Below are 24,906 nucleotides of genomic sequence, written 5' to 3' on the forward strand. Positions count from 1 at the left end.
CCTTTTTTTTCATGCCTTACACCTGTTTGATTTAGACTTACACGAGGGCAATGTATTTATAGGGGTTAGGGCCTGCTGGTGCACGAACCATTAAAGGTGCTTCTAGCATAAAGGGACTACGCTGCATTTAGAAGGTTATTCAGTAGCTGTGAACTTTCCTTATTATACATGCTCTATATTGTGCAAGGACCTTTTGAGGGTGTCCCCATTGACGTTTCCAATAGCCATATAAACTTAATTGTGTGCATTGTAGTCAGTTTTGTGTGTAATAAAGTACTTTTTTCCTTATTGAAAGTGAAGTCACGGATTGGACTGATTGGGTGTTGCTGTGGGTGTTCCCACGCAACACCCATGGAATCTGAAGCATTCCCAGAATTACGAGAAATTGTAAACCTGGGAATGCGTCAGAATCTAACACCCCAGGGGTGGCGAGAGTTGGGCGCAACGAGGAGAAATGTTTTATTTCTCCTCGTTTTTTCTTTTTTCTATGTGTGGTGCATTCTGCGGCTCACATAGAAAGAGGACAATGCCTGAATTGATTGATTGAGTGCAGAAAGGTGTCTCTTCCTGCACAAACCCAATCAGCCCCACAACGCAGGCACCCTTGCAACATGGTGCAAGGGTGCCTGCGTTGGTGCACAGCTGCTGTTTGTGCACTGGCGCAGGGGTGAAGGACAGGAATGCACCTTATCTCATAGCACAATCCTGCCCTTTTGTTTTGATGCAGGGCAGCGCTGCCCTATGCCAAAACATCATAGATGAGGCCTGACATCTACAGTAGTATATTTCTTAACTGAGTCCAAAGTTAACATTGTAATAGGCAGAGCTCTGAGACAAGCAGAGTTTTGGGATTCTTGTGGAATAAATGTGAAACATGAACGAATTATATAACATAACGGTGTACGTATTATTCCTATTTTTTCACACTGAAAGTGTACTACAGAAAGCCTTTAGCCGTATTACATAGCATATGAGGAACATTGTATTATAAAAGTGATAACAGTGCACACATTGAGCATGGCAGGAGTTACAAAAATGGAAATTTGAACGTTGAAGCAAAATAGATCAGGAAGATATTGAATACCCCAGTGTGCATTTCAAAACGGAAAGTATCTTGATTTTATGGGTGACTTTATTTTTATTAGAAAGGAAGCAGATTTAATAGAGAATATGTTCTCTGACAATAGGTGACTTGCAATGGTAGGTAACAATATTAAAGTCAGTTTTGGTACATTCATAGGAGACAATATTACAAGTGTGTTCTTCAGCTTAAGTGTTCACATTAGTGGAGTGAGATTAAATAACGCTCCTACGTTGATATTTTGGATCAGAAAGTAATACTTGTGTATTGTTTTTTTATTTCCCAATAGATCGGCCACTCTGCTGCCATCTCCATCCTCAGTGACAAGCTCCAGTTTCCTTCCTACCTTCGCACTGTGCCTGGAAACATAGTTCAGAATATTGCCCTTGCACAGTTGACGCAGCACTTTGGTTGGACATGGGTGGGAATGATCATTTCCGATGACGATGTGGGCCTGCAGGGTGGCCAGCACGTGAAGATGTTAATCGAACAAAATGGCGGCTGCGTAGCTTTCATGGAGAAGATTCACCAGCCATACTCTGTGGAACAGGTCCGTCGGGTGTTTGACGTAATACGTAGACACTCAGTAGGAGTGATCATTATTCACAGTGCAGAGGCGCACGTGAAGGTGTTATTGGAGACTCTTTACACTCAGAATGTCACTGGGAAGACCTGGATACTCTCTGCATACTTCAGTATATCTGCAGGGTTATTTGCACATCAGGCATGCAGAATACTGAATGGAACTATAGGTCTGAAGCCCTACACAGACGTCATGTTAGGCTTTGATGACTTTCTCTACCAACTCCATCCCAACAAATTCCCTGATGATGTCTTCCTTAAATATTTTTGGGAGAAAGAATTTAACTGCAGATGGTTGGAGGTCAAAAGTACTGAAAGCACTGAGATGGTGCAGCGGGTAACACAGGTGGCACCTTGTTCGGGCAATGAGACATTAGGTGAAAGAGCATTTTCTGTGTTTGAACTCCATGACCTCAGCTTCACCTACCATGGTTACCTAGCAGTCCATGCTTTAGCTCATGCATTGCGCACCCTCCAATCCTGCACACCGGGACAGGGGCCCTTCAAAGACAGGACTTGTGCAGACATCAGCGACATCCAACCATGGCAGGTCAGACCTATTTCTTAAGAAACATACTCAGGGCAACTAAAGAGGGTTGATTAGCAAAGAGCAAAATTACTGTGACAAAACCGCGACCTACTGTAAAGAATGGCATGTGAGCAAATGGAACAGTTTTATGTCATGTGATGAGGGTACTTAATTGGCAATAACAGGGTGGATGATGAAAACCAGATAGGTCAAAAGATTTACTAAACTGTGCCAAATGAAGCCACCCTACCTCTCCACTCCATTCCTATCCAAGTCCTTGTTTTATGGGACGTGTCCTCCTCTCCCAACAGTTACCCTATTGCCAATGCCCAAACACATTTATTGGACACAAGCCAACCCCTCTCTGAGCCCTTTTCCTTGGCTTATAGGAGCCATAAACAGAGTCCTCAATCACAATCCCATCTGGGTTTATCTTAAAAGGAGACAGGTTCACTTGGTCCTGGTAGCCCTATGGTCCTCTAGTGTACAAGATGCTGTGTTCAGCTAAGTAGGCTCACTAATGCTGGACAATATAGTTACTGGGGACACAGCAGAAGACTGTTCTTCCCAGATTCCCGCTAACTAGCTGAGAGCAAGGATAAGGCATTGCCGGAAAGGAGAATTCAAGAATAGGATTAAGATGCAAAGTTTTGTGGTGACATTTAAATGCTGAACATTACTCAAACCTTGCAGAGGATCCACTTGAAGAGATTCATAAGCAGATTTCCATAGTGACAGATGAGAGATTGACAGGAGGCAACCTGAACAAAAATGACCATGCCTTCCTGAACAACCCTCAACAATGTGCCCAGTGATTTATGTCTTGCCTAAAGTGCAAAAGACTGCTAAAAAACGTGTGGGGTGGCCCATAGTACGCAGATGGGAGCCAATACTGCTTATGTCTGTGACATCATTGACTTCATAGCATTAAGGATCTTCTTTTTTTACCCAAACGTACACATATTAGTAATTCTAGACATTCTCACAAACTCTAGAGATCCAGACAAGCACCTGTTCCCCAAAATTGACCCCTTGAATATCTTAGAAAAAAACGTATGAAACAAGACCAACTACCCTTAGTGTTAAACTAGTATAGATTGACCTCACTCAGCATTACTTTATTTTCCTGAGTGACTAACACTATCAGAGAAAGGGCACAGCAAAGGGTGCTGGTTTTGCACCCAATCTCACTCATTTGTCTCTGAATGATTTGGAGCAAAACCATATATTTTCACCTTCAAACCCTTTTCAAGATAACCTTAGGACTTGGAAAGGTATAACTGACATTTTTTTAATTTTGAAAGGTTACATTGATCTACTGCTATCCCTCTATAGATGGATAAATGTTGTTCAGCAAGTATACCATTTACCATGAACCTATCAATTTACTATTTTAGTAGAAGGCAAACTTTGCATCTTGTTTCTGGAAACCAATGTCAGCAATTATTTTCTCAGCTACACAAATCACATTTCCATGATAACTTGCTCTTTGAAAAGTTGTTTAAATTACAAAGAAATTTTAGTCCGAAATGCAACTATTTTTCAAGATCAGAGACCCTGATTATACTATTAAATCAACAAAGCATCCCCAAAGTGACTGGTTAAAAGAGCATGAAGAACTGCTACATCTCAAAGAGAGGAACAGAGAAGCATACCCATGAGACTTGATAATTCACTTTAGAGACCCTTGTGCACCTTCAAGACAACAAGAAGTAAAAAGTATCACATTGTGAGGGTGCTTACAGTAAGTGAAAGAAATGCATCCACAATTGCCCAATGGGGATTGCAAATTATGAGCAATTACAATAGTTAAAGTTGCAACACATGCTTTTACTTCCCAGATAAAGTATTTTCAGCATCAGAATATACAGGCATGTTAAAAAAAACATGGCAACACATGCTGCACATGTAAATTACATGATTTGGAATCTTTGAAATGAAATCATTATTTGTCAAACAACACAAAGATCAAACTCTATATCACTCCATGTAGGGGTAGAATCTGTTGTCAGACCTCCAATGCCCCCCTTGTTCAACACTATACTCAGTGGAACCACACTGAAAAGGAGATATGAAGGTCCTTGGTAGAACAAATGCCAGCATCACTTAGAGGCAGAAAATTTGCACGTGATCTTCATCTGTGTGAATCCAAGAGGAAGGAATGCCTCAAACCCATTGAAAAAAGCCTCAGTGAGACATGTGAATGGACTACTTTGATACGACAATAAAGAATGTATTTGCAGTGTTTGATACATACCAGGATATTGTTTTGTTTATGTATGCTCCATGTCAATCATGATTTATAGACTTTGGAGTTTCAAGTGTATATATTGTCCAGTTTAATACTTTATATGTAGGCTCAGACAAAAAAAAATGTTCCAATAGGTATGCACCACAGCATCCTTAGGTCGCATACACATTGATGTGTGCCTAAGAATGCTAAGACTGCCGCGATAGAGGCTTGCAGTGCTGCTATACCATGCGCATGCATGTTTGGATCTGATATGGTTCCAAGGTGCTGCACGTTATTTTGATGTATTCTGGGTAGTCTTTTCTCTCTGGTACTTCTGGCAATGATTTAATGAATATGGGATGAAACTTCCTGGTATCCCTTGATAGTATCACCCTGCATCTAGTAAATGCTACAAACTTCGGACATTTCTGAAGACTAGCACCCTAAGAGGGCCACCATAAAAATATGTAGCGGGCAACTCTGGGCCCAAATTAAAAGTAATTATTTATTTATTACGCATAATTAATTAGAATTGTTGCAAAAATGAGCTATCTTACATAATTTAAAAGCATCAGGTTTTAATTTTAGTCAACATCATTTGCAAGTTAGATTTGAAAGGAGTATTATGAAGTAAAAAAAGGAAAAGAAGAATGGAGAAAGAAGGAACAAATGAAGGCCATATAAAAATCAAGAGCTGTCTCAGTCCATGTCAGATTTTAAAAAAAAAATTACATCTGGCAGATTTAAGCGTGCTCAGATTTCTCTCCTGCTTGATCAAGTGAGGAGCTTAATCATATTTTATGTCCTAATCAGAAATTTTGGATGTCTGCAGTTAAGATCTGTAAATCTGACAGGTTGAAACATGCTATTATCGCTCACCTACAAGATCGAATATTCCGTTGAAAGATGGCCTGGCGTCATAGCTCCCACCGGTTCTTCATAAGTGTTTTAGATACACAAACAAGGTGGACCAAGGCCTCATTAGTCGACCCACATAACCTGCAAATCATGATGCATATTTATCATGCTTCCACACAGCATAACGCAGCAAGCCACCTTCCTGCACGGCATGAAAGGGAAAGGGCAGGAAGGTGCAATATTTAACATCATATGGCGCATTCCTGTCCTTTCCAGGCACTAGCACGCTTTTGGCTGCCTAGCGCCAGCTCAGGCATTCTTGCACCATAGTGCAAGGGTGCCTGTGTTGTAATCAGGATTGTTTTCGTACAGGAAGGAACATCTTCCTGCACAAAAACAATACGGAGAGTCTGATCCTCTTTCTATGTGTGCTGTAGAATGCAGTACACATAGAAAGAGGAAAAAAACAATGATAAATAAACATCTCGTTATGCCTCTCTTGGGGAGGCATGTATTTTGATTAATTCCCAAGTTTACCACTTAAGGTAACTCTGGGAATGCACCAAAATCCATGGGTGGATTTGTGGGAACACCCACGCTCCACCCATGAAGCACCTACTTGCGCAGAGTAATACAAGGGATTGATTTGCGCTGCTTTGTGTTACTCCAGATTTATCAAGCCATCCAGGGCCATGTAAGGTGGCAGGGCAGTGCAAGGTGGCCTTTCATGGTTTGATAATTCTCACTTGGGTTTCGCTTAACCCTTGCGCCCCCTTGTGTGGTGCATGGGTGAAGCAAAACCTTGATAAATATACCACTGTATTTTCGATTTTCCTGACACATGGTGGAGTGTGATCAAGTAATGGGAGATTACCAAATCGAAAATTCATCACATTCTGTTTTAGAAAGGGTGATAAAACTATCCCAAGGTAAAACTGTGGGACATATGTACGAAGCCTTCTGGGCTTAATGACACGCTCCGCACTTCGGAAATGCAAGGCTGCACCATATTTACAAGAATGTGGTGCACCCGTGTGTTTCCCCCAGCGATGGTGCTAAGTTTCACAACTTTGCGCCAACGCAGGCACCCTTGCACCAAAGTGCAAGGGTGTCTGTGTGCAGGGGAGGTTTGTTTATGTACAGGAAGGTGACCCTTCATGCAAATAGACAATCCTAGTAACTTTTATGTGTGCTGCTTCGTGCAGCACACATGAAAGTTACAAAATGGCATTTTTAAAAAAAGGTTTGTTTATGTACAGGAAGGGGTACCTTCCTGTACATAAACAAACCATGGCATTTTGCTTTTTCTATATGTGGTGCACAAGGCAGCACACATGGAAAAAGCAAAAAAGAGGAGAAATAATGCATTTCTCCTCTTTTTGCCATCTTCAGACCGGGATTTTCCTGGTCTTAATTTTGGCACTGCCTCCTATGTACGCCATCCTTTTTCATAAGGGGAAGCGTCAAATACAATGGGTGTTGCGGTGGAACGCCCACCACAACACCCACTGTATGCGCCTTTCACGCTAAGCATAGCGTGAAAGGGTGCCTATGGTACAAGGCAGTGTTAAGCCATGTAAAGTGGCTTAACGCTGCCTTGTACATAAGGCGCAACCCCTATCGCCACGGGAACATCACAAAAAGTGACGTTCCAGTGGCGATAGGGGCTCGTACATATGCTCCTGTGTTTTTAGAGTGTTGCAACTTTTCATCAATGCATTACTTCACTTAGGCATTGCTGCTTTATCCTCCATTAGTGAGAGTATTTTCATCTCATTATTCAGTGTTTTCTAAAACGGGCATAGGTAGATGGATGATCCCAGAGAGAATTTATCTGGAGAATTTGCAGAGGTTTCCTGTTATCTTCTTGCAGGCCTATTTCTGTCCACAGCACTTTGTTTGATGATTTTTGTGTTGTTAGTTTATGGCAACGTTTCATAAAGGCCCCCTGTATTGCTATTGTTTGCTTGACTAAACCAAACCATGGGTGTATCTGGGCTGGGGATGCATTTTTCAGCAAGGAAAAAAAAGGCACCTGTATGTTTTGGAGATAATGATGTTCAACACTGTTGAATCCCAACCACCCAGCTCTTCACTAAGCTAGTCGGTAGCAGTGTTACAGATACTGTGACATATTTACAGGCCCCTAACGCCACTGGAGCATCACTTTTTCTGATGCTCCTGTGGAACTGCTCCATAACCCATATTTACAAGGTGGCATTAAGCCACTTAATGTGGCCTAGCTCCACCTTGTAAATATGCCTCTTTCTGCAGCAGTCCGCTGTGGCAAAGGGGCGGGCAATGGGTGTTGCAGTGGGCATTCCACCGCAACACCCATTGCTTTTTGATACTGCCCCATATTTACAAGGATAGGACAGCGCCAAAAACTAAAGCCAGGTAAAACCTGGTTTTAGGATGGCGATGTGAGGAGAAATTATTCATTCTGCAGCACACATAGAAACAGCGAATCACCTGTAAATATTGTTTATGTGATGAAAGGTGTCCCTTCCTGCACATAAACAATCGCCCCTGCAGAACAGGCACCCTTGCAACATGGTGCAAGGGTGCCTGTGCTGATGCTACTTAGCTTTTTTAGTGCCAGCACTAGGGGAAATGCAGGGATCTACTGTATTTTTGTAAATACGGTGCATCCCTGTGTTTTGAAAATGTGGGAGTGCAGCATTGCCAAATTTGGCGTTACACCGCGCTCTGCCAATTTCTGGCACACATCCCCTACTGTTTTTAGTATTGGAGTCAATGTGGGTCCCCTAAGTGTTTTATTTAATGTTTGAAATACTACCATTAGAGCACATCCTTTGGCTCTAAGGTGCCGCTTTTGGGGTAGGGCAGCCTCTAGAACTGATAATCACCCCAAAGTATGTATACTCATTCAATTTCCTGACTTGATTTCCTCTTAAAAAAACAATTGTGTTTTTTCTTTATTTTGCTGTCTGTCACCACTGCCTAGGTTTTTTGTTAGGTTCTTTAGACTTGCCAAGATCTCATCATGTGTGTATCACAAGTTAGATAATGAGTGGCTACCAAGTTGAGAGGGCGAGAATTGACAGTCTGCAGGTTAGGGGTAAAGATTGAAAGGTTGGGGGGCCAGGACGTACCCCTGCTTCAGGCTGAGTAGTTGTCAAATCTTCCTGGAGACACAAGAGCCATCGCCAGTCTTGATTCCCATACAGGTGTTTGTGTATAGGAGTTGGATACACCTGAGGAGGAAAGGTAGACTTACTAATTGCACCAGTTTTTCCCATAACGTGTTAGGTTGAACACAGTCAAAAGCAGATTTAAATTCTATGAAGCAGAGATGTAGCAGTGAGCACTTTTCCATCTGTTGGTGGTTGACTAGGGAAAGAGCTAGAATATTAGCCATAGTACCTGTCTCTTGGCAGATTCATAGGAATTATTTACTTGTCAGTAATGTAAGTTTCTAGATCTTGCACCAACAAAGAGGCGAACTCTTTGTCTTCATTATCAAGAAGGGCTACAACTCTGTAGTTCAATTGTGCTGATTTTTGCTTCTTTCATAAATTGGGTTGATAATAAAGCATCTCCAGGAGTTTAGTAATGCCTCCCACTGAAGTATGTGACCGAAGATGGGGGACATTTTGCCTGCCCAGATTGACGGGTTGGTCTGTAGATGCCATTTGGACCAGGTGCCCTGACAAAATGTTCTTTCACGATTACCTCAATGATTTGGGTCGTTGAATAAGATCATGTATTTTCTTTGATACGTCACCAAACTCAGTAAGAAAGGTTGTCCGCATCAAACAGGGCACTCAAATCCAATTTCTTTTTGTCCTGGGCTCTAGGAGTGACATTCTGTATATCTATTAGTAAATTTGGTTCTTCTCTGCCTAGGAATAAGCTAAAGTTGGCCTTTAAAAAGGGTGCCCAAGTTGATTCTGGAGTGTTTGAGTTGCTTACATTGGAGGCGCCTCTTTCAATAATATTGATTATTTGTCAGAGGTTATTTGAGTTGTGATCCTTGCTAGCATGGAGTATTTTTCCCAAAAATGGCTCTCATCCAGTCTTTTGTCCCGCCTGCAGAGTTTTTAAATGTAGCCCTTTTCTTCTGGAGGTTTTCAGTCAGGAGATTGTTAAGTGGGAGTATCCTTAATGACCTACATGCTTGGTTAACTTTTCTTGTTACAATCAACCAAAGGAAGGGGCAAGAGGTTACATCACAGTGACCCCCCCCCCCCCCCAATATACGCACAAGACAAAAAGATGCTGTGAAGATATAGAGGCTCAGAATTAGAATAGGTTCCTTGGGTATGTAAACTGTCTAGGGTGAGTTATTTATTAAGGACAAAACCCCTCACCCACCGGCCAGGTGTCATGGTTTATCATAAAGTTCCTCCTCAGGACCAAAGGTGTGGGATACAACCCTCTCAACGCAGAGGAACTGTTAGGACGGGTCATCCATGGTCGAACTGTGATGAAACACTAGTTTTCCCGGTTTTCAATATGCATTCAATAATTTTGGAGTAATCTGTCTGGCGTTCTTCAGCTTGCTGTTGAAGCCTCTCTGCTATATTCATCCAGTGTGTGGTGGTCAATGATGTTTTGATACCCATTGACACATCTTTCTGTGTCTGTTATGCTTCAAATAGGGGCTCTTTGGCCACCTCCTCCTTATACGAGCCAGCCAGATGGAGAAGGCCGAACTGGTTAATCAGTATTAGCCGGACCGGCAATCTTTTTTTGGCAATGCCCAGTTGGACCTTTTAGGGCTCACTCTTAGTAGCCTGAGTAATACTGGTGACCCTGGAGGATGCAGAACCTACTTCGGGGCTGTATAGCCTGTGCAAAAATTAAGTCCCTGGAGCCCCAAATTCCATGATCGCACAAGTGCAGCTGGGTGACAGAAATTCAATGGCTGTCCAGACTTCAGGGACCAGGTCTGGGATTCTGACCTCTTACCTGTAGAAGCCTACGCAAGGCTGCCATGGGGGCTCAGAGTGGTAGGTCATGGATATGTATCTCAATAAAAGAAGCAGCAGAAAATGGCCTGAACAGTCCAACTTGCACCAGGGCGGTGACATGAGATGGAGCAAGAGTGGGATACAAGGCTCACCAGTTCCTGTTTCCGCACTGGCCACTTCTGTGCCCTACTAGCTATGCACCCCAAACCCCCTGTGGTGCTGCTCAACCCACCTGCACATCTAGTTCTGCCTCCATCGAATGCAACCTAAGCAGCCACCTCTCCTATTTCTCCTCTGTGGATCAGGTCACAACAGCCCAGCTCAGCAGCTCAGTGCTGTTCCTGCATCACTGGTGCGGCTAGCACAGCTGCCACTGCTGCTGTGTGTTACCTTCTTGACACAACTCTCCATGGCACTCCACTCCTCTCCAAGCCTCTGAGCATCCAGGCATCTCCCTGCATACCACTTATCTACCCTCTAGCACCAGTATGTAATGCGCCATGGCTCACTCTCTTTGGACCTTACAAGATTTTGCTCTTGGTAATGCCGGTGGGCTGAAGCTCCCTGCTTCCCTCTCCTGCCAGCCGCAGCAGCACTCCCTCTTGGCGCTCCACCTCCTCACTTTCCTCCAAATCAAAAAGGCCAAGGTTGATAGAGTTCCTTGTGTGCCAGCTGACTCAGACGCATACAATGCAGCCATTCTCATTACAATTGTGAAGAAATTGTGTTATACAGTGGATGTCATTTAGAGGGTGTTTTGGCTAACAACCCCCACTTCCCTGTATTTCTCATGGCCCCCAGTTTTCAGAAATGCCAAGGGCTGATATAGTTCCCTGGGGACAGGGCAGCCCTGAGCTCAATTTATTTCAGTAATCCCCATGGGAATTTTTATAAGTTATTGTTTTATGTAGCTATTGAGTGATGTTTTGAGGAGATTCTGAGCAAGAAAATATGGTTAGATGCACACAAGCCAAACCTCCCAGGCCTCTACTGGATCTTTAGTTGCCGGGCCACCCTTGGCCAGAGCTCCGGAACCATCCTGCATGGGAACTGTGGTTTCTGTAGCCATCATTTGACATCTGGAGGAAAAGCTGAGTAAGAAAATATGATTGGAGTAAATGTAATTCCTTCCTAGATTCCTCTATGTCTTCACATTTCAATAAGACCTAGAGTTTATAGGATTCCCTGGTTGCTGGCTGTACCCATCCTAAATACTATTATCCCCCCTCCATTTGAATTATGTGTAAATTGTGCATTATGTAGCAAAGATTTGACATATGGATGGTATTCTGTCTAGGCCTACCTTCACATGTATTTGTAATTGCAGTTGTATCTTTAATCATATTTGTGCAGCACTTCATACTCCCTACAGGGTGCTGCAGTGTACTCTCTGATGGTAGCATGCTAGGCCATGAAGGAATTCTTGGCTTCAATAATGTTGTTTACAGGGTGTTAGCCTAGGCATTCTTGGCATGGTTTTCACCCTAACTTTTTTGCCTTCAACACTCCTGTTTCATGTTTACTGACTTCATTTTGCTGGCTTTAAGACTATGCACTCTGTACCACTGGTAACCAGTGTTAAAGTGATTGTGCTCTCTCCTTAAAACATGGTAGAATTGGCTTATACTAAATGGACATATTTAATTTACTTGTACGTCCCCAGTAAGGTGGCACTCTCCGTGCCTATGGCCTGTAAATTCAACAGTGGACCTGCAGCACTGATTGTACCATCCACTTAAGTAGCAATGTAAACTTGTCTCAGGTGTGCCATTGTAGCTTGTGTGTGTGCAGTTTAAAACTGCCATGTTGACATGGCAAAATAAACCTTTTGCCAGACCCAAACATTCATTTTTAATACATATAGGTAACCCCTAGGGTAGGCCCTGGACAGCCCAGAGGGCAGGGTGGAATGTTTTAAAAAGTAGGATGTGCTTTTCAGTTTTACATGTCCTGATGGTAAAAAAATCCGAAATTAGTTTTTAAGTACTGCACTTTTAGAGAGTTGGCATTTTTCTGCCTTAGCCATTTGGTGCCTGCAACCTGTCTCTAAGTCTCATGACTGGGTGTAGTTGATAATTGCGCTTTGTATATTCTTCCTAGACAGTCACACACAAAAGGGAGCCTTGGCGTTGCTGAGTGGGCCATCACTGGCAGGATGGGAGGAGGAGCTGGGCACAGCCCAATTTACACTTGAAAAGGCTGTGTCCAGCCTCCACACAAAGGGCTGCTGCATACCCCCTGTAGTTAGTATGGAGCGAGGGCCTGGAAGGCAGAGCAGCTGGGCACAACAACGGCATGCCTCTAGTAGCCTCTCCCCACTTCAAAGGCACAACTTGGTATAAATGCTGAACCTCAGACACCAACTCTTCAGTACACTTCTGGATCTATGTATACCCTGCCAGGAAGAAGGACTGCTGTGCTGTTGAAAGGACTGCCACTATGCTGGACAGCTGTTCTGACCAGAACCGATGCATTGCTACTGCTGCATGGACTGGACCCGTTGTAAAGACCCACGATACCCTCACAGCCGGCAACCACCTTTAATTCGCTGCTGCATGACTCATCCTTGGCACAGGCCCTCACATTCCTCGTCGATGGCAGCCTAAATGATGATACCAGACTCCGCATCCCAGCCTCGCAGCTCCTCGGAATCGGCGCATCGCCCCGACTGCGTGAAGCATCCTCGATGCCGGACTTCACATCATAAGCCCTCATCGACAGGATCTTCTATGACAATGTAGGACCTCGCACCAAAACCTCACCGCATCTCTTCAGCTGTGCAACTCACCTTCGAAATGGATCCTTGCAACGCTCCGCAAACCAGGATTGAAAGTCTTTTGTTCAGCTGGCCTAACTGGGTTCCAGTAGGGGGCCAGCACTCCATCACGGTTGACCTGAACTTGTGACTTTCTCCCAGCCCAGCACAACCACTTATCCACAGTTGGCAGTTTGTGCTTTTTGGTGCTCTTTTCATTAATACTTTAACATTTCATGTATCCAGTTCTACTGATTGGATTTTTGCTGTTTTGGTCCTGTTTTATGTATTAAAAATGACTCTACTTTGTAATCTGTCTGGGCTGCATTTCATGCTGTGTTTCTGTTTGAATACTTTACACATGACCTCTATGTTAAGCCTGACTGATCTGTGCCAAGCTATTAGAGGGCTGAGCACAGGTTAATCAAGTGTTGGCTTGTACAACACCTTTACAAGGATTGTGGTTGCTGCCTGACCAGGGCTCACACCCCAGTCAACCAACAACCTAATTTCATACACAGGGAGACCTGTGTAGAAAGTGTTTCGGTGTTGCCTGTGAGGGAACAGAGTGATGCTCTTACCCTCTCTTGGGTTGGAGCGCTTAATAGGGTAGTTGAGAAAAAAACATTGAGAGATAGGGTATTAAGAGCATTTTATAATAGTGTGAGATATATAGTGTTATCAATAAAAATGTGGGAACGCTGGATGGTAGGACTTTTGCCATTGTCTGTGAATTCTGGTGCCACTGCTACCCACTTGTGAGGACTAGGTACGTTTGTCCTATATTTAACATTTTGAGGGCATTATGGATAAGTAGAGCAACACAGACATGTCACATGTCCCTAGATTCTATTAGCCTCTTCTCTTTAAAAGTGTGTGGGTGTGACAGATTTTAGCTGGGACAAACTCTGTGGACATAATACTTTACTTTGACAAAGTGATCTCTAAGATACATGTGAGGGGGCAGTGGTCCTATAAAATCCTAAGTTAAAGAAAATAAATGATCCCTTGCAGTTAGTGTTTCCCGACTCGCCCATTTGACATCCCCATATGCATCCACAGGGACGTTGCATTACAGAGGGTGACTGGCACCCACCAAGATTCAAATTTTTTCAAGGATCCCCAACTCCAGGCATAGTTGTTATGTTTTCAACAAAAATATATACCTACTGATAGATGCCAAGGGTAAAACTCCCATTCTGTTGCTCCAGGGGAGCTGCAATGTTGAAAGCAATCAGAGCCCAGAGAGACATGTCTTGTGCCTAGAAGCCCAACTTCACACTCTGTTATGAGATTTTGTTTGCTTATCAGAAAATTAACCCAGGTGTCCAAGTGACATTTCAGGACCCATGAGAGAGACAGATTACTAGTTACTACCCTGGCCTTCTCCCCCAGGGATCGAAAGATGGAGGCTGGCTGATGCCCGGAGGGGCCAGCCTCTGCTCCATATATCATTTATTTCCAAGTTATCATTTTCTCAGGTGTCTTTTGTTTTCAGACCCTTTGAGATAGGCAGATTTGGCACTCCCCCACCCTAATCTTCTCTCCCAGGACCTAGAAAGTTGAGTGTGGTGAGTGAGATTTGGGAGCAATGCACTGTGGCAGAATGTTGCTTCCTTTCTGAAACTCATCCCAGGTGGTCCAATGGGTGGATCCCTGCGTAAGGATCGCTCTCTTTTGGCTGTCATTGATAAGGAAACAATGTGGGAGGCCTACTGCTGAAAATGAGAGAGCCTCTCATTTCCAACTGTACCTCAATCAGTGCTAGGGTGGTAAGCTGTTTGCCACCTGAAAATAATGGCTTCGGCTCCCTCCGGATTCCCTTCCATGACATTAGCATGCTGGATGTGTTGGGCATCATTGATAAGTAAAACAACCTCAAGTTTGAGCGGAAGCAATTCCGTTGGTAGGCTGGATGAAGGGGAAGCCCACCAGCATATGTATCAAGGGGTCCCTGAGGCTATGTACATGGACATGACCACCATATACATAGCACCTGTCAAATAGTGCTAGAGATGCGGCCATGGCCATTGCACCCTAGAGGTTGAATCCTTGGAGGCTCATTTAATTTACAAGCCCTGTGCGCCGGCAGAACGTCACTTTTTGTCACATTCCGGTGGCACACAATGCTTAGCCATATGTATGAGGCCACGTTAAGCCACCCTGCATGGCTTTTCATGGCCTTATAGCTGTGGAGTGAGGCACTGCAGCGCAAGTTGCTGCGTTGCCTCACACTCAATGGGGAGGTATACCATGAGCGTTATGGTGGGTGTTCCCATGTAACGGCCATGGCATTTGACACATTCCCAGATATACAACAAGCTGTAAACCTGGGAATGCGTCAAAAGCCTACGCCTCCCTAGGGGTGTCGTAGGGGAGGTGCAACACGGAGAACTAACATTATTTCTCCTCATTTTTTCCTCTTTCTATATGTGATGCATTCTGCAGCACACATAGAAAGAGAAAATCAACTCCACGGATTGTTTTCATGCAGGAAGGTGCCCCTTCTTACGCAAAAACAATCATGTCTACAACGCAGACACCTTTGCACCATGGTGCAAGGGTGCCTGCGTTTGCACATGGCAGCCAATTGAGATTCAGGCAGGGAAAAAGACAGGATTACGCCGTATTAGATAGATACGGTGCATTCATACCCTTTTCTTTCGCCGTAGGGCAGCGCTGCAGGAAGGGTTGCGGCACTGCCCTACGGCAAAATATTGTAAATATGGCCCTTAGTTTCTTGCATCTTGTAAATGTAGTGTAGCATAAATGTCAAATTTGGATTGTGGAAATAAATACACCAATATGCATAGTCTAGTTCACTGTAAGCACATTCTCTAAACCATTTATTGCAAGGAACTTTCAACCCCAGCTGTTAGCTACAATGTTGTAACATGCTGATAAAATCCTGCTTTTCGCTACTTTTCTTCCTGAAGCACAATTAACACATTTTGTCCTCTACATGCGTCTTAGTGATTAATTTTTACTGAAAAATGGTCAAATGAAAAGGAGCTAGAAAGTGCTTAAATTCAGTTTTAAAGTCTTCTTTAGTGATATGTATTTACAACTGTCTGAAGACCCCAGCATCTGGCACTGGGCTACCGCGACTCACCTGTAATACTTGATTACAGTATAGTAACAATGTAATGTTCTTACTTTACTCTAGACTGTGACCAGGAAATGAGATGCAGGTTTTTAGCATTCCATGTTTTATCTAAAATCCAGTGAGATCTGACTGTAGATTACAAATGGGGGACAGGGAATGTTTTGAAGGGGCCATAAGAAGCATGGAGGAACAAGTCTTTAGAAGAGCAGAAACTCTATTTATACAAACCTCTGTTCTGTCAAACTCCACAGATTCTACATTACCTGAAAAATCAGCACTTTACGACTCGCAGTGGTCGGGAAATATTCTTTGATAAAAATGGAGACCCTCCTACCTCTTTTCATATCGTAAATTTTCAGATTTCTCAGGATGAGGAATTCCAGTTGGTAAAAGTGGGAGAAATAGATCCAAAAAACCCAGGAGACAAAGGGATAACCATCAACATCAGCAACATCTTGTGGAGCGGAGGATCATGTGAAGTAAGGATGGAGTGAGTTAACTGCAGTGGAATGCGTATTTTAAAGAAGATATTATCTATCATATTCAAGACATGATCTCTTTCTATGTAAACCAACTATACAGAAGGGTAAATTGTTTCAGACATTGAAGTTTACCTGAAATCCATATAATTTCGAACGTGCGTGGGCCAAAATGTTGAGTACCGGACCATATTGAATTTTTTATGATAGGCAAAATATCGACATCAAAAATCTCGTCTCTCACAAATATATTTTGTATCTTACCATAATATGTGACATCAGATTGTTTTATGGGTCACTATAACAATATAAATGTAGACAATGTGAAGGTAAAATGCATACCACATCCTGAAAATATAAATACAAGTCTACCCCTTACCATAGTGCTGAACCTAACCCCAGCCCTGAACCTAATCTCAGCCCTGAACTTAACCTTAATCCACCTACCCATGAATCCAACCCCAATACACCTAACCATAATCCGTTTAACCCTAACCCTTAACCCAACCCTAACACACTTAACCCTAGCCTTGAAACTACCCTAGTCCTGCACCTAACCATAATCTGCTTAACTCTAGACCTTAGCCACACCATAATCCACCTACCCCTAGTCTTGAACGTACCCTAGTCCTGAACATAACCATAAATCACCCCACCCTAGCCCTTAACCCAGCCCTAACACACCTAACCCTAACCTTCAGCATATCCTAGCCCTGAACCCCACCCTGATTCACCAAGCCAAAAGCCTGGAATCTAGCCCTAGCCCTAACCCTAACCCTAATCCACCTAACGTTAACCTTGAACCTAACCCTAGTCCTAAGCATAACCCTAATCCACCTAACCTTAGCCGTGAACCTAACCCTAATACACCTAATGGTAGCCTTTAGCCCAACCCTAGCCCAGAGTCTTACCCTAATCAAACTAACCCTAGCCTTGAATGTAATCATAATCCACCTAAGCCTAGCTTTGAACTTTACCCTAGTCCAGAACCTTACCCTAATCCAATTAACCCTAGCATCTAGCCACAGTGTTATTCTGATTACCTTTAATAATCATATGAACATACTGACCTCAATTTATACAGGGGTTTAGATTTAAATCTTCTAGATTTTCTCATAAGTGTACACTACCATTGCATACAACTAGGTGGGCGTAAAATCCCACCCGAAGCCAGGAAGTGTGCATTTTATTGACAAGTCTTGAAAGGCTGTGAACCGCTACACAGGCGTGTAAACCCCTGCAAAACTTGTGCCCCCCCCCCCTCACAAAGACGTTCACAAACTGCTCTCTGACCATTTCTCACATAGGAAATAATCAGACGGTTGTACCTGACTTGAACCGGAGTAAAATGCTTTCAAGTGTTGGAAGAGGAGCAAACCACCCCCCCCCCCCCCCCCCCAAAAAAAACTTGTTAATGGTGTAGAAAAATGGGTCTCGTCACAGACAAAAATGTTTCCCTAATAGGAAACAAATGTGCAATTGCACATTGGCAATGGACTTTTAATATATACAGAATTATATTGTGAGAACGATTCCTATTAGGAACATCCATAAACCAGGAAAAAACACATTGCTTTTCTGGGAAAATGTCTGGAAAACCTGTGACTGGTGGACATTTTGAGGTGTACTGTGACAAAGTTTGTGAATTGAGAACAAGTGTTAAAGTACACCCCAGAGGGTGGGAATCAGGCTCACTATAGTGTGACTTTTAAATATACATGCAATGTCGAATGTTGTCATACCACCTGACATCTCCCAATGCTTTATTTAATGATAAACCACATAATAAATCATCACAAACCAACCCCTTTTCTCGTTCCTTTACTCGCTTCTTTATACTATGTAAGACCTCTTCTCGAAATGCAATGTAGTTAAGAGTCAAGGACACATTTCCACTTAATCAGATTATCGTACATTTGAACTGCATACTTGTTACAGTAATGTAGTATATGTTGCTTTGTTTTTGCAAAACTTTATTGTTTAGGTATATGTCGAGCCCTCATCACTCTAAAAAAAAAAGTCATTTGCTATGGGCAAAAACGTTTTGGGTCTACAAAAATACACATTACCATAGTACTCGCTGGCACTGAACGGAACTACTTTATGTGTGAATGTGTTCCTTGTGAAAGGGCAGCATACTGTAACTCATAGTGAAGTCAGCCAATGGCAAAAGTGGGCTGATACATTGCCCCTTAATAAATGCAGGAGTGGGTGGAAGGAAAATGTGAATGACACCAACCACTAACTAATGGATGAAGTCTGGCTTAAAACCCCGTTAAATAACTATGTTGAACACATAGTTTTAGTAAATTCAAAAGGTCTTGCTAACACAGTCCTAAAAATGTCAATTAGTCTGGAATTAGGCTGCAAGTCGAAAGAAAGAAAGAAACAAAGAGAGGAAGAATGAATGAAAGAAAGACAGATAAGAGAAAAAGGAAAGGGAAAATAAAAAAAAGGCAAGAAAGAAAGACAAAAAAGAAAAAAGAAAGAAAGAGAAGGAAAAAGAAAGAATGAAAAATAGAAGCAATGAAAAAAGAAAGAAAAGTAAAAAGAGGATAACTTAATCCAGAACAGTTTCAAATGAGCATAATCTGATTTGGTATGCTTTGAAATAGCGGCAGTCAGAAAAGCGAAAAACCCTGTAAAAGGAATTAACAACAGCATTGGCAGGAGATGGGCGCTGATAAAGATTGAATGAGCATTGGAAGCGTCCTGCTATCACATCAGGTTCTAAATAAAAAGGCAACACTGAAGTAATTATAAAGTGAAAACAAAAACACTGGCACTGAAGTGAACTAACATGTGTGTGGGTGTGCTCCTCGTGAGAAATGCAGTCAAGGTGAAGGTAACAAGTGGCTTAATTAGACTGAGCCACTGCCCCATGCTATATGCAGCAGTGGGCGAAAGCAAGATGTGAATGGCACAGCAAAAAAACAATGGATGAAGAGAGGTGGCTGAAAGCCCCTACATGTGAGTATATTGGTATTTAAATGCAGAAACACCAGCAGTAAACATGAATAGCGCTAAATAATGTCCATTTGGGTTCATAAAAAGCTAAATTGCAGGTAACAACACCCATTCCAAATGCCACATTGGAATAGCGACTTTGGTGTTTTACCTTCAATTCTGGAAAAATTCAGGTTCTCATGAATCGCAGACCTGCCACCACCCTGCAATTACCCTGCCAATATTTGCCTCGATTAAAGGGACTGTTTAGTTGTAGTGGAGAGTGGTGAGAGGTGGCGGATGTCTGGCTGGTGGTTAACTGCCAGGCAAGTAAGTAAATTTGAAAACAAAGTAAGTGGCACTTATAACTCTTCATATGTTTTACTTTCTGATATTTAACTTTGCAGGGCTTTCTTTGCTTGTTTTTATTCACAGTTCACGCGTCACTCACAGTGTGACACATAAAGCATGGAATGTCACACCTAAGTACATTTAAAACATGGTAATGCCACAAATAAGCGAGCTGAAAACTTGAAGACTTTGATAACCAATACGCTGTCTCTAAGGAGGTATACTCAAGTGTGTCTTAAAACAATGGAATAAATCAAGAGGAAGTTATAGGGTCTTTCTGTAGAGTAAAAAGAGCAGGCACAATCTCAATCAATTCAATCAGGAGAGAATTCCATTGATAAAGGCCATATGTTGGAAAGGCCCTACGAGAAGAGTAGTATATGAGAAAGTAGCAGCGTTTTACCTGGCCACCCAGTACATAGTTAAGTTTCTTTGCTATTTACTTGCCCACTAACTAAGTAGTAGAAACTATTTATTATTTGGCCAGTGGCCTTGAAAATAGCAGAGAAACTTCACTAAATACCCAGCTGCAGGCTATAAAACAGAGATTCTGCACTGTTTGCCCAGCAGCCGTGCAAATAGCAGAAAATGTTCACTAGTTGCCCAATCACTGGCAAAACAGTAGGGTTTCTGCACTGTTTGGTAAGAAACCATGCAAATAACAAGGAACGTTCACTATTTGCCTGGCCACTGACTAAATAGGTGACATTTTATTTTATTATGCCTTTAAAGGTCCCATATGTTTCCAGGTTATTTTGACAGACATGGCACTGAATGCCACTTCATACACTGTGGGCCAAGACATAGCGTCTTGGGAGCCCTTCATGGATCTGTCTCATGCTCCACCAATGGCCCTACTCCTTTACATTTATCTGCAGAGGTGACTAATGATATAAATGATTAGAACTTTTGTAAGACTAGTTAAACCTGTTTACTCTTAGAAAGACCAGTACTTGCTCCTACTCACAACCCGTGGGAATGTACCAGGGCCAGATATTGGATTACCAAAAGGCTCCATGTAATGAGAACATCTGTCTTTCTGCATTTTGGAATTATAAATTATGGTTCACTTCAATTAAACAAATAAGGCTAAAACCCCTGAAAATAATGACTTGTAAAAGCAAAAACCAGAACTGGAAATGTTGTTACCCAGTGACATGGAGTCATCTAATATTTACGGTGATTTTATAGGGCCCCTTATGAAGTGACCATCAGAATACAATTGAGAGGCTTCATTCCAATCTCATGACAGAAGGAAGAAAAACTTTGGGCCTGATTTAGAATTTTGAGAACAGAGTTAATTCCTTTAGGACGGCAGTAGACAATACCTCCGACATTGTGGGGGACCTCGGGACCATAAAATTTAGAGTTGTGCACTGGCCCTGTGGACAACTCTCTACATTGACAGGAACTGTCTATGCACAAAACATTTGAGGGCCAGTAGAGTTAGATATGATGGCCAAAACAGGACACTCATAGAAAATGTTTTGTTTTATAAACTTAAACATCCAAAGAAGGAGATTGTGTTTGCAAGAGATATAGTCATCAAAGACACAGTAGAAAAGAAATTCACAGAGATTTGTATTCATTTACTTTTTTCCAAATATTGTAAGGAATAAGACACTGAATAAACATAAACATTTTGTTACCTCCATTCTTGTGACCTACCGATTAATACATATTTTCCAGACAGGGGATGTGAATCTACTATTGAGATTTCAGTACTGATTTGGGGAGTTTCTCTTTCAAATATCCTTTTCTGGTGGCAGCTCAAACACAGCCTTTGTGCTAGGTGACGGCTTTCACAGTAGTGGCAATAGTGCTGGCTCTAAGAAGAGGTATCCAAAACAAGGGCACAATGGAACATTAGATCTCAACACCTGGCTGTTATCAGCCTTTCTGAGTAGACATCAGGCAGAGAAAAAAAAGGCATTCCTACTTAGAAACTTTGACACTTTTAATTAGAGAAACCTATGACCTACTCCTTACTCCTACTATCTACCCGTTGTTGTCACTCAGGAAGAACTAATCAGCAGCCTTTTGCTAAAAAGGACCTCACATAATTTTTTGGGGTAGCCTTTTCTCCATTCTCACCTCATTTCAGTTCTGGGTCTCTACCCTCTATCCACAGGGATGCAGTCAAGACACAGGGAAGTTGTATCTACTCCCCATAACGTCATGCAAAATACATCCCACTGGTCCATGCACTTGGACTTTCATCACACAAGGAGTATTACTACTGTGCACTTGCTACATGCCTACCTCACATACACATACACATACAAGGAATGTGAGCACAAAGATCTGGGGTCACACAGAATTCCTTTTTCGGCTATCTGAGGTGATCTAGCTAGAGCCTCCATAACCCCTGTTTTGCCTTCTTATGATCCTTAGATTCCCTTTGCTGATTCCCATACCCCTTTGACCCATTTGTTAGCCATTAACCATCTTTCTGACTTCAGTCATCTCAGTTTCTCAAACTTTCTGTCATCCTTCACAGAACACAGTCATTTTCACCTATACACCTTTAAACTCATTTGCCAAGTTTCAGTCCCTATGCACTCAGATACACCTTCAGACTACTGTGACAGCTTCAGATCACATCTTCTACACTCAGAGAGGTCAGCCTGTAACAATCCTGGCTTTTTATTCACTTTGCATGCTCTGATGTTTCAGCAAATGCATACCAGTTCTTTTCATTGGCTGAAGAGGTGGAAGTTTCATGGAGGCTTGAATCACTTAAGTGTACTCCTGCTTCTGGCCTTCTTCATTCACTTTCAGGTCCCTTTGTGCCTTTAGGCATTGCCTCCCCCCGCCCCATTCTTGTTTCAAGTCATCTTTTTCTGGGTTACTTTGGTTTTTCTGCTCCTCATCCTGGCCAAACTAGTTATGGCCAGCCTGGTACTGGTTTCCTGACCCTGGTAGTCCTGGTTGTATTTCTTTCTGAACTGGTCTTCCTTCCCCTGCTCTTGGCTCATACTTGTATTAGCCCTTCTTGGACCTCCTGACCCACGCACTACTGAGCTTCACACTGATCCTGCCAGTCTGCTGGGTCTTACCTACCTAGCCCTGTTATCCTGGTTCACCTAGGGCTGGCACTCCTAGTGTTCCTGGTTTGGATCTTTCTGACTTTCCTGTTGTGGTCCTTGTGGTCCACCTGGTTCTGCCTCCACTCGTTTCGGTACTCCTCATTAGATCCTCTTGGGCTGTGCCTGGTCATTTTGGTCCTGGTCTGGTCCCATTGATCCTCATTTCTCTGGTTGTCCTGGTTCTCCTTATCCTCACTAGCCTGGTCCTAATACTCATTTTCCCAGTCCTCCTGCTCCACTTGTAGCTTCAGGCCCTGGTCCTTTACTTCTAGCATCAGCTCCTGGTCTCCTAGTTCTGACCTCACTGGCCCTCATAGCCAACTTGAGTCTGTGGAACCTCCAAAAAACAGCAAGTACATCACTGTTTATCTGCATTCATAAGCTTACCTTTTGCATGTCACACATTTGGTAAAGCGTTACAGTGGTGCATCACTGGGGGAACCACTGTCACTTTCTTTACCCTGTGGAATGCCCAGGACCTAGGCTAGTCCAATAGAGTAGGTCAGAAACATGTTGGTGTTTGTAACACTAGGGTCATAAGACCACAATACCCTGTTTGCCCTGTGAATTTACAATTGTAATCTTTCTGATCACCGCCACAAATAAAGGAATACCTTGGGGTGGATGAAGATTTTTTATTTAATAGTATATGACCGCCCACAAAATTTACATTTCTTCAAAGAGCTCCCTGGAATACGGTCAAGCCCACCCTGACCTTTAGGAGTCAGGGTGAACCCAATGATGAAGCATGCCACTACTAGAGTGGGTGAGGGTTGTATAAAAAAGGTTTTCCTTTTTCAAAATACTAAGTGCGAAGGAGTAGAGGTGTTGTTGAATCTCCTTACCACACTGCCACCTACAGAGGAGGATGCCACATAGGTTATTGGATATTTAATAGGGACTAAGTATCACCTTTCCTTTCACTTACGAAAATACCTCTCGACCCTTCTGAGTCCAGGAGTCGCTCTCCTGCTCCTAATTGTTCTATGATCTTCCTGGTCATGATGTTCCTGGTCCTGATCCACATTTATCACCTCATTCTGATCCTCCTGGTCCTGGTACTCAAGGTCCTCATCCTCTTTTCCCTGATCTGACCCTGGTTGACGGTGTCCCTGGTCTCAGCTGCGTGGCATTCCTGGCTATGTTCATGCTATCTCTGCGGCCGCAGCTGTGTGCTTGTTATCATAACCTTTTCATTTTGGTTCTCATGGCCCTTCTTGGTTCCCCGATCTTATGTCATCTGGCCCTGTTCCCTTATAGTACTCTTTGATCCTGATCACCTTGTCCTGGTTTTCCTCCATGACAACCTCCTAGCCCTAGTACCGCAGGCAACAGCGGCTCCTCTGCTATGATGGAGGAGCATCGCCCCACCTGCTAGCAGCCGAAAAAATGGAAAATAAAACGATAAAAATAGTTTTCTTTTTATCTCGGATCCGAGGCTAGGGGATGGGGCCAGGGTGGTAACAGGCTGGAGGGAGAGTGTTGGACACTTCCTTCATTGCACAAGTGAGTTTGGCTGGCCATCTTAGGCCGGCCAAACCCACACGCGCAGTGAAGTTCTCTCCAACCCCAGCTGCGCTGCTGGGTTGGAGAGAGCAGGCACAGGCTCCCAGTCTGTGTGGGAGTGCATATCATCTGCGCTCAGGCCACTCCTGATGCTGCTTTCAGCAGCATGAAAACAGCGGCAGGATTGGCCACAGTGCACTCTAGGACCCTGTGTCTGGAGAAGCGATGAGTGTGATGCAGCGAGCAGGTAAGTGTTTTTAAAAAAAGAAATACTTGTCTCTCCCTGTCCCCATTCCATACCTCCCCGCCCCACTACTCTGGCAACTCACCACCCGCTACTGACCGCAGGTCCTGGTCCATCTTGTTTCTCGTATTGTGCCATTCTTAGTCCTTGTCCTCCTGTTTTGGGTTTCCTGTTCGCCTAAATTTCTTCCTTGTCCATTTAGGCCTACTG

General features: G+C 43.1%; 1 protein-coding gene across 1 annotated transcript in view; it reads left to right on the plus strand.

Annotated features, from left to right (window-relative positions):
• Positions 1-24,906, plus strand: part of LOC146806239 (extracellular calcium-sensing receptor-like) — a 54,070-nt gene that overhangs the window by 9,838 nt on the left and 19,326 nt on the right. The window contains exons 3-4 of the mRNA XM_085623917.1: positions 1,371-2,213; positions 16,333-16,560. Coding sequence (XP_085480043.1) covers positions 1,371-2,213; positions 16,333-16,560 — 1,071 coding nt within the window. The remainder of the gene's footprint in view (positions 1-1,370; positions 2,214-16,332; positions 16,561-24,906) is intronic.

This window comes from Triturus cristatus, chromosome 8 (assembly GCF_964204655.1).
Source record: "Triturus cristatus chromosome 8, aTriCri1.1, whole genome shotgun sequence".
NCBI classification, from domain to species: domain Eukaryota; kingdom Metazoa; phylum Chordata; class Amphibia; order Caudata; family Salamandridae; genus Triturus; species Triturus cristatus.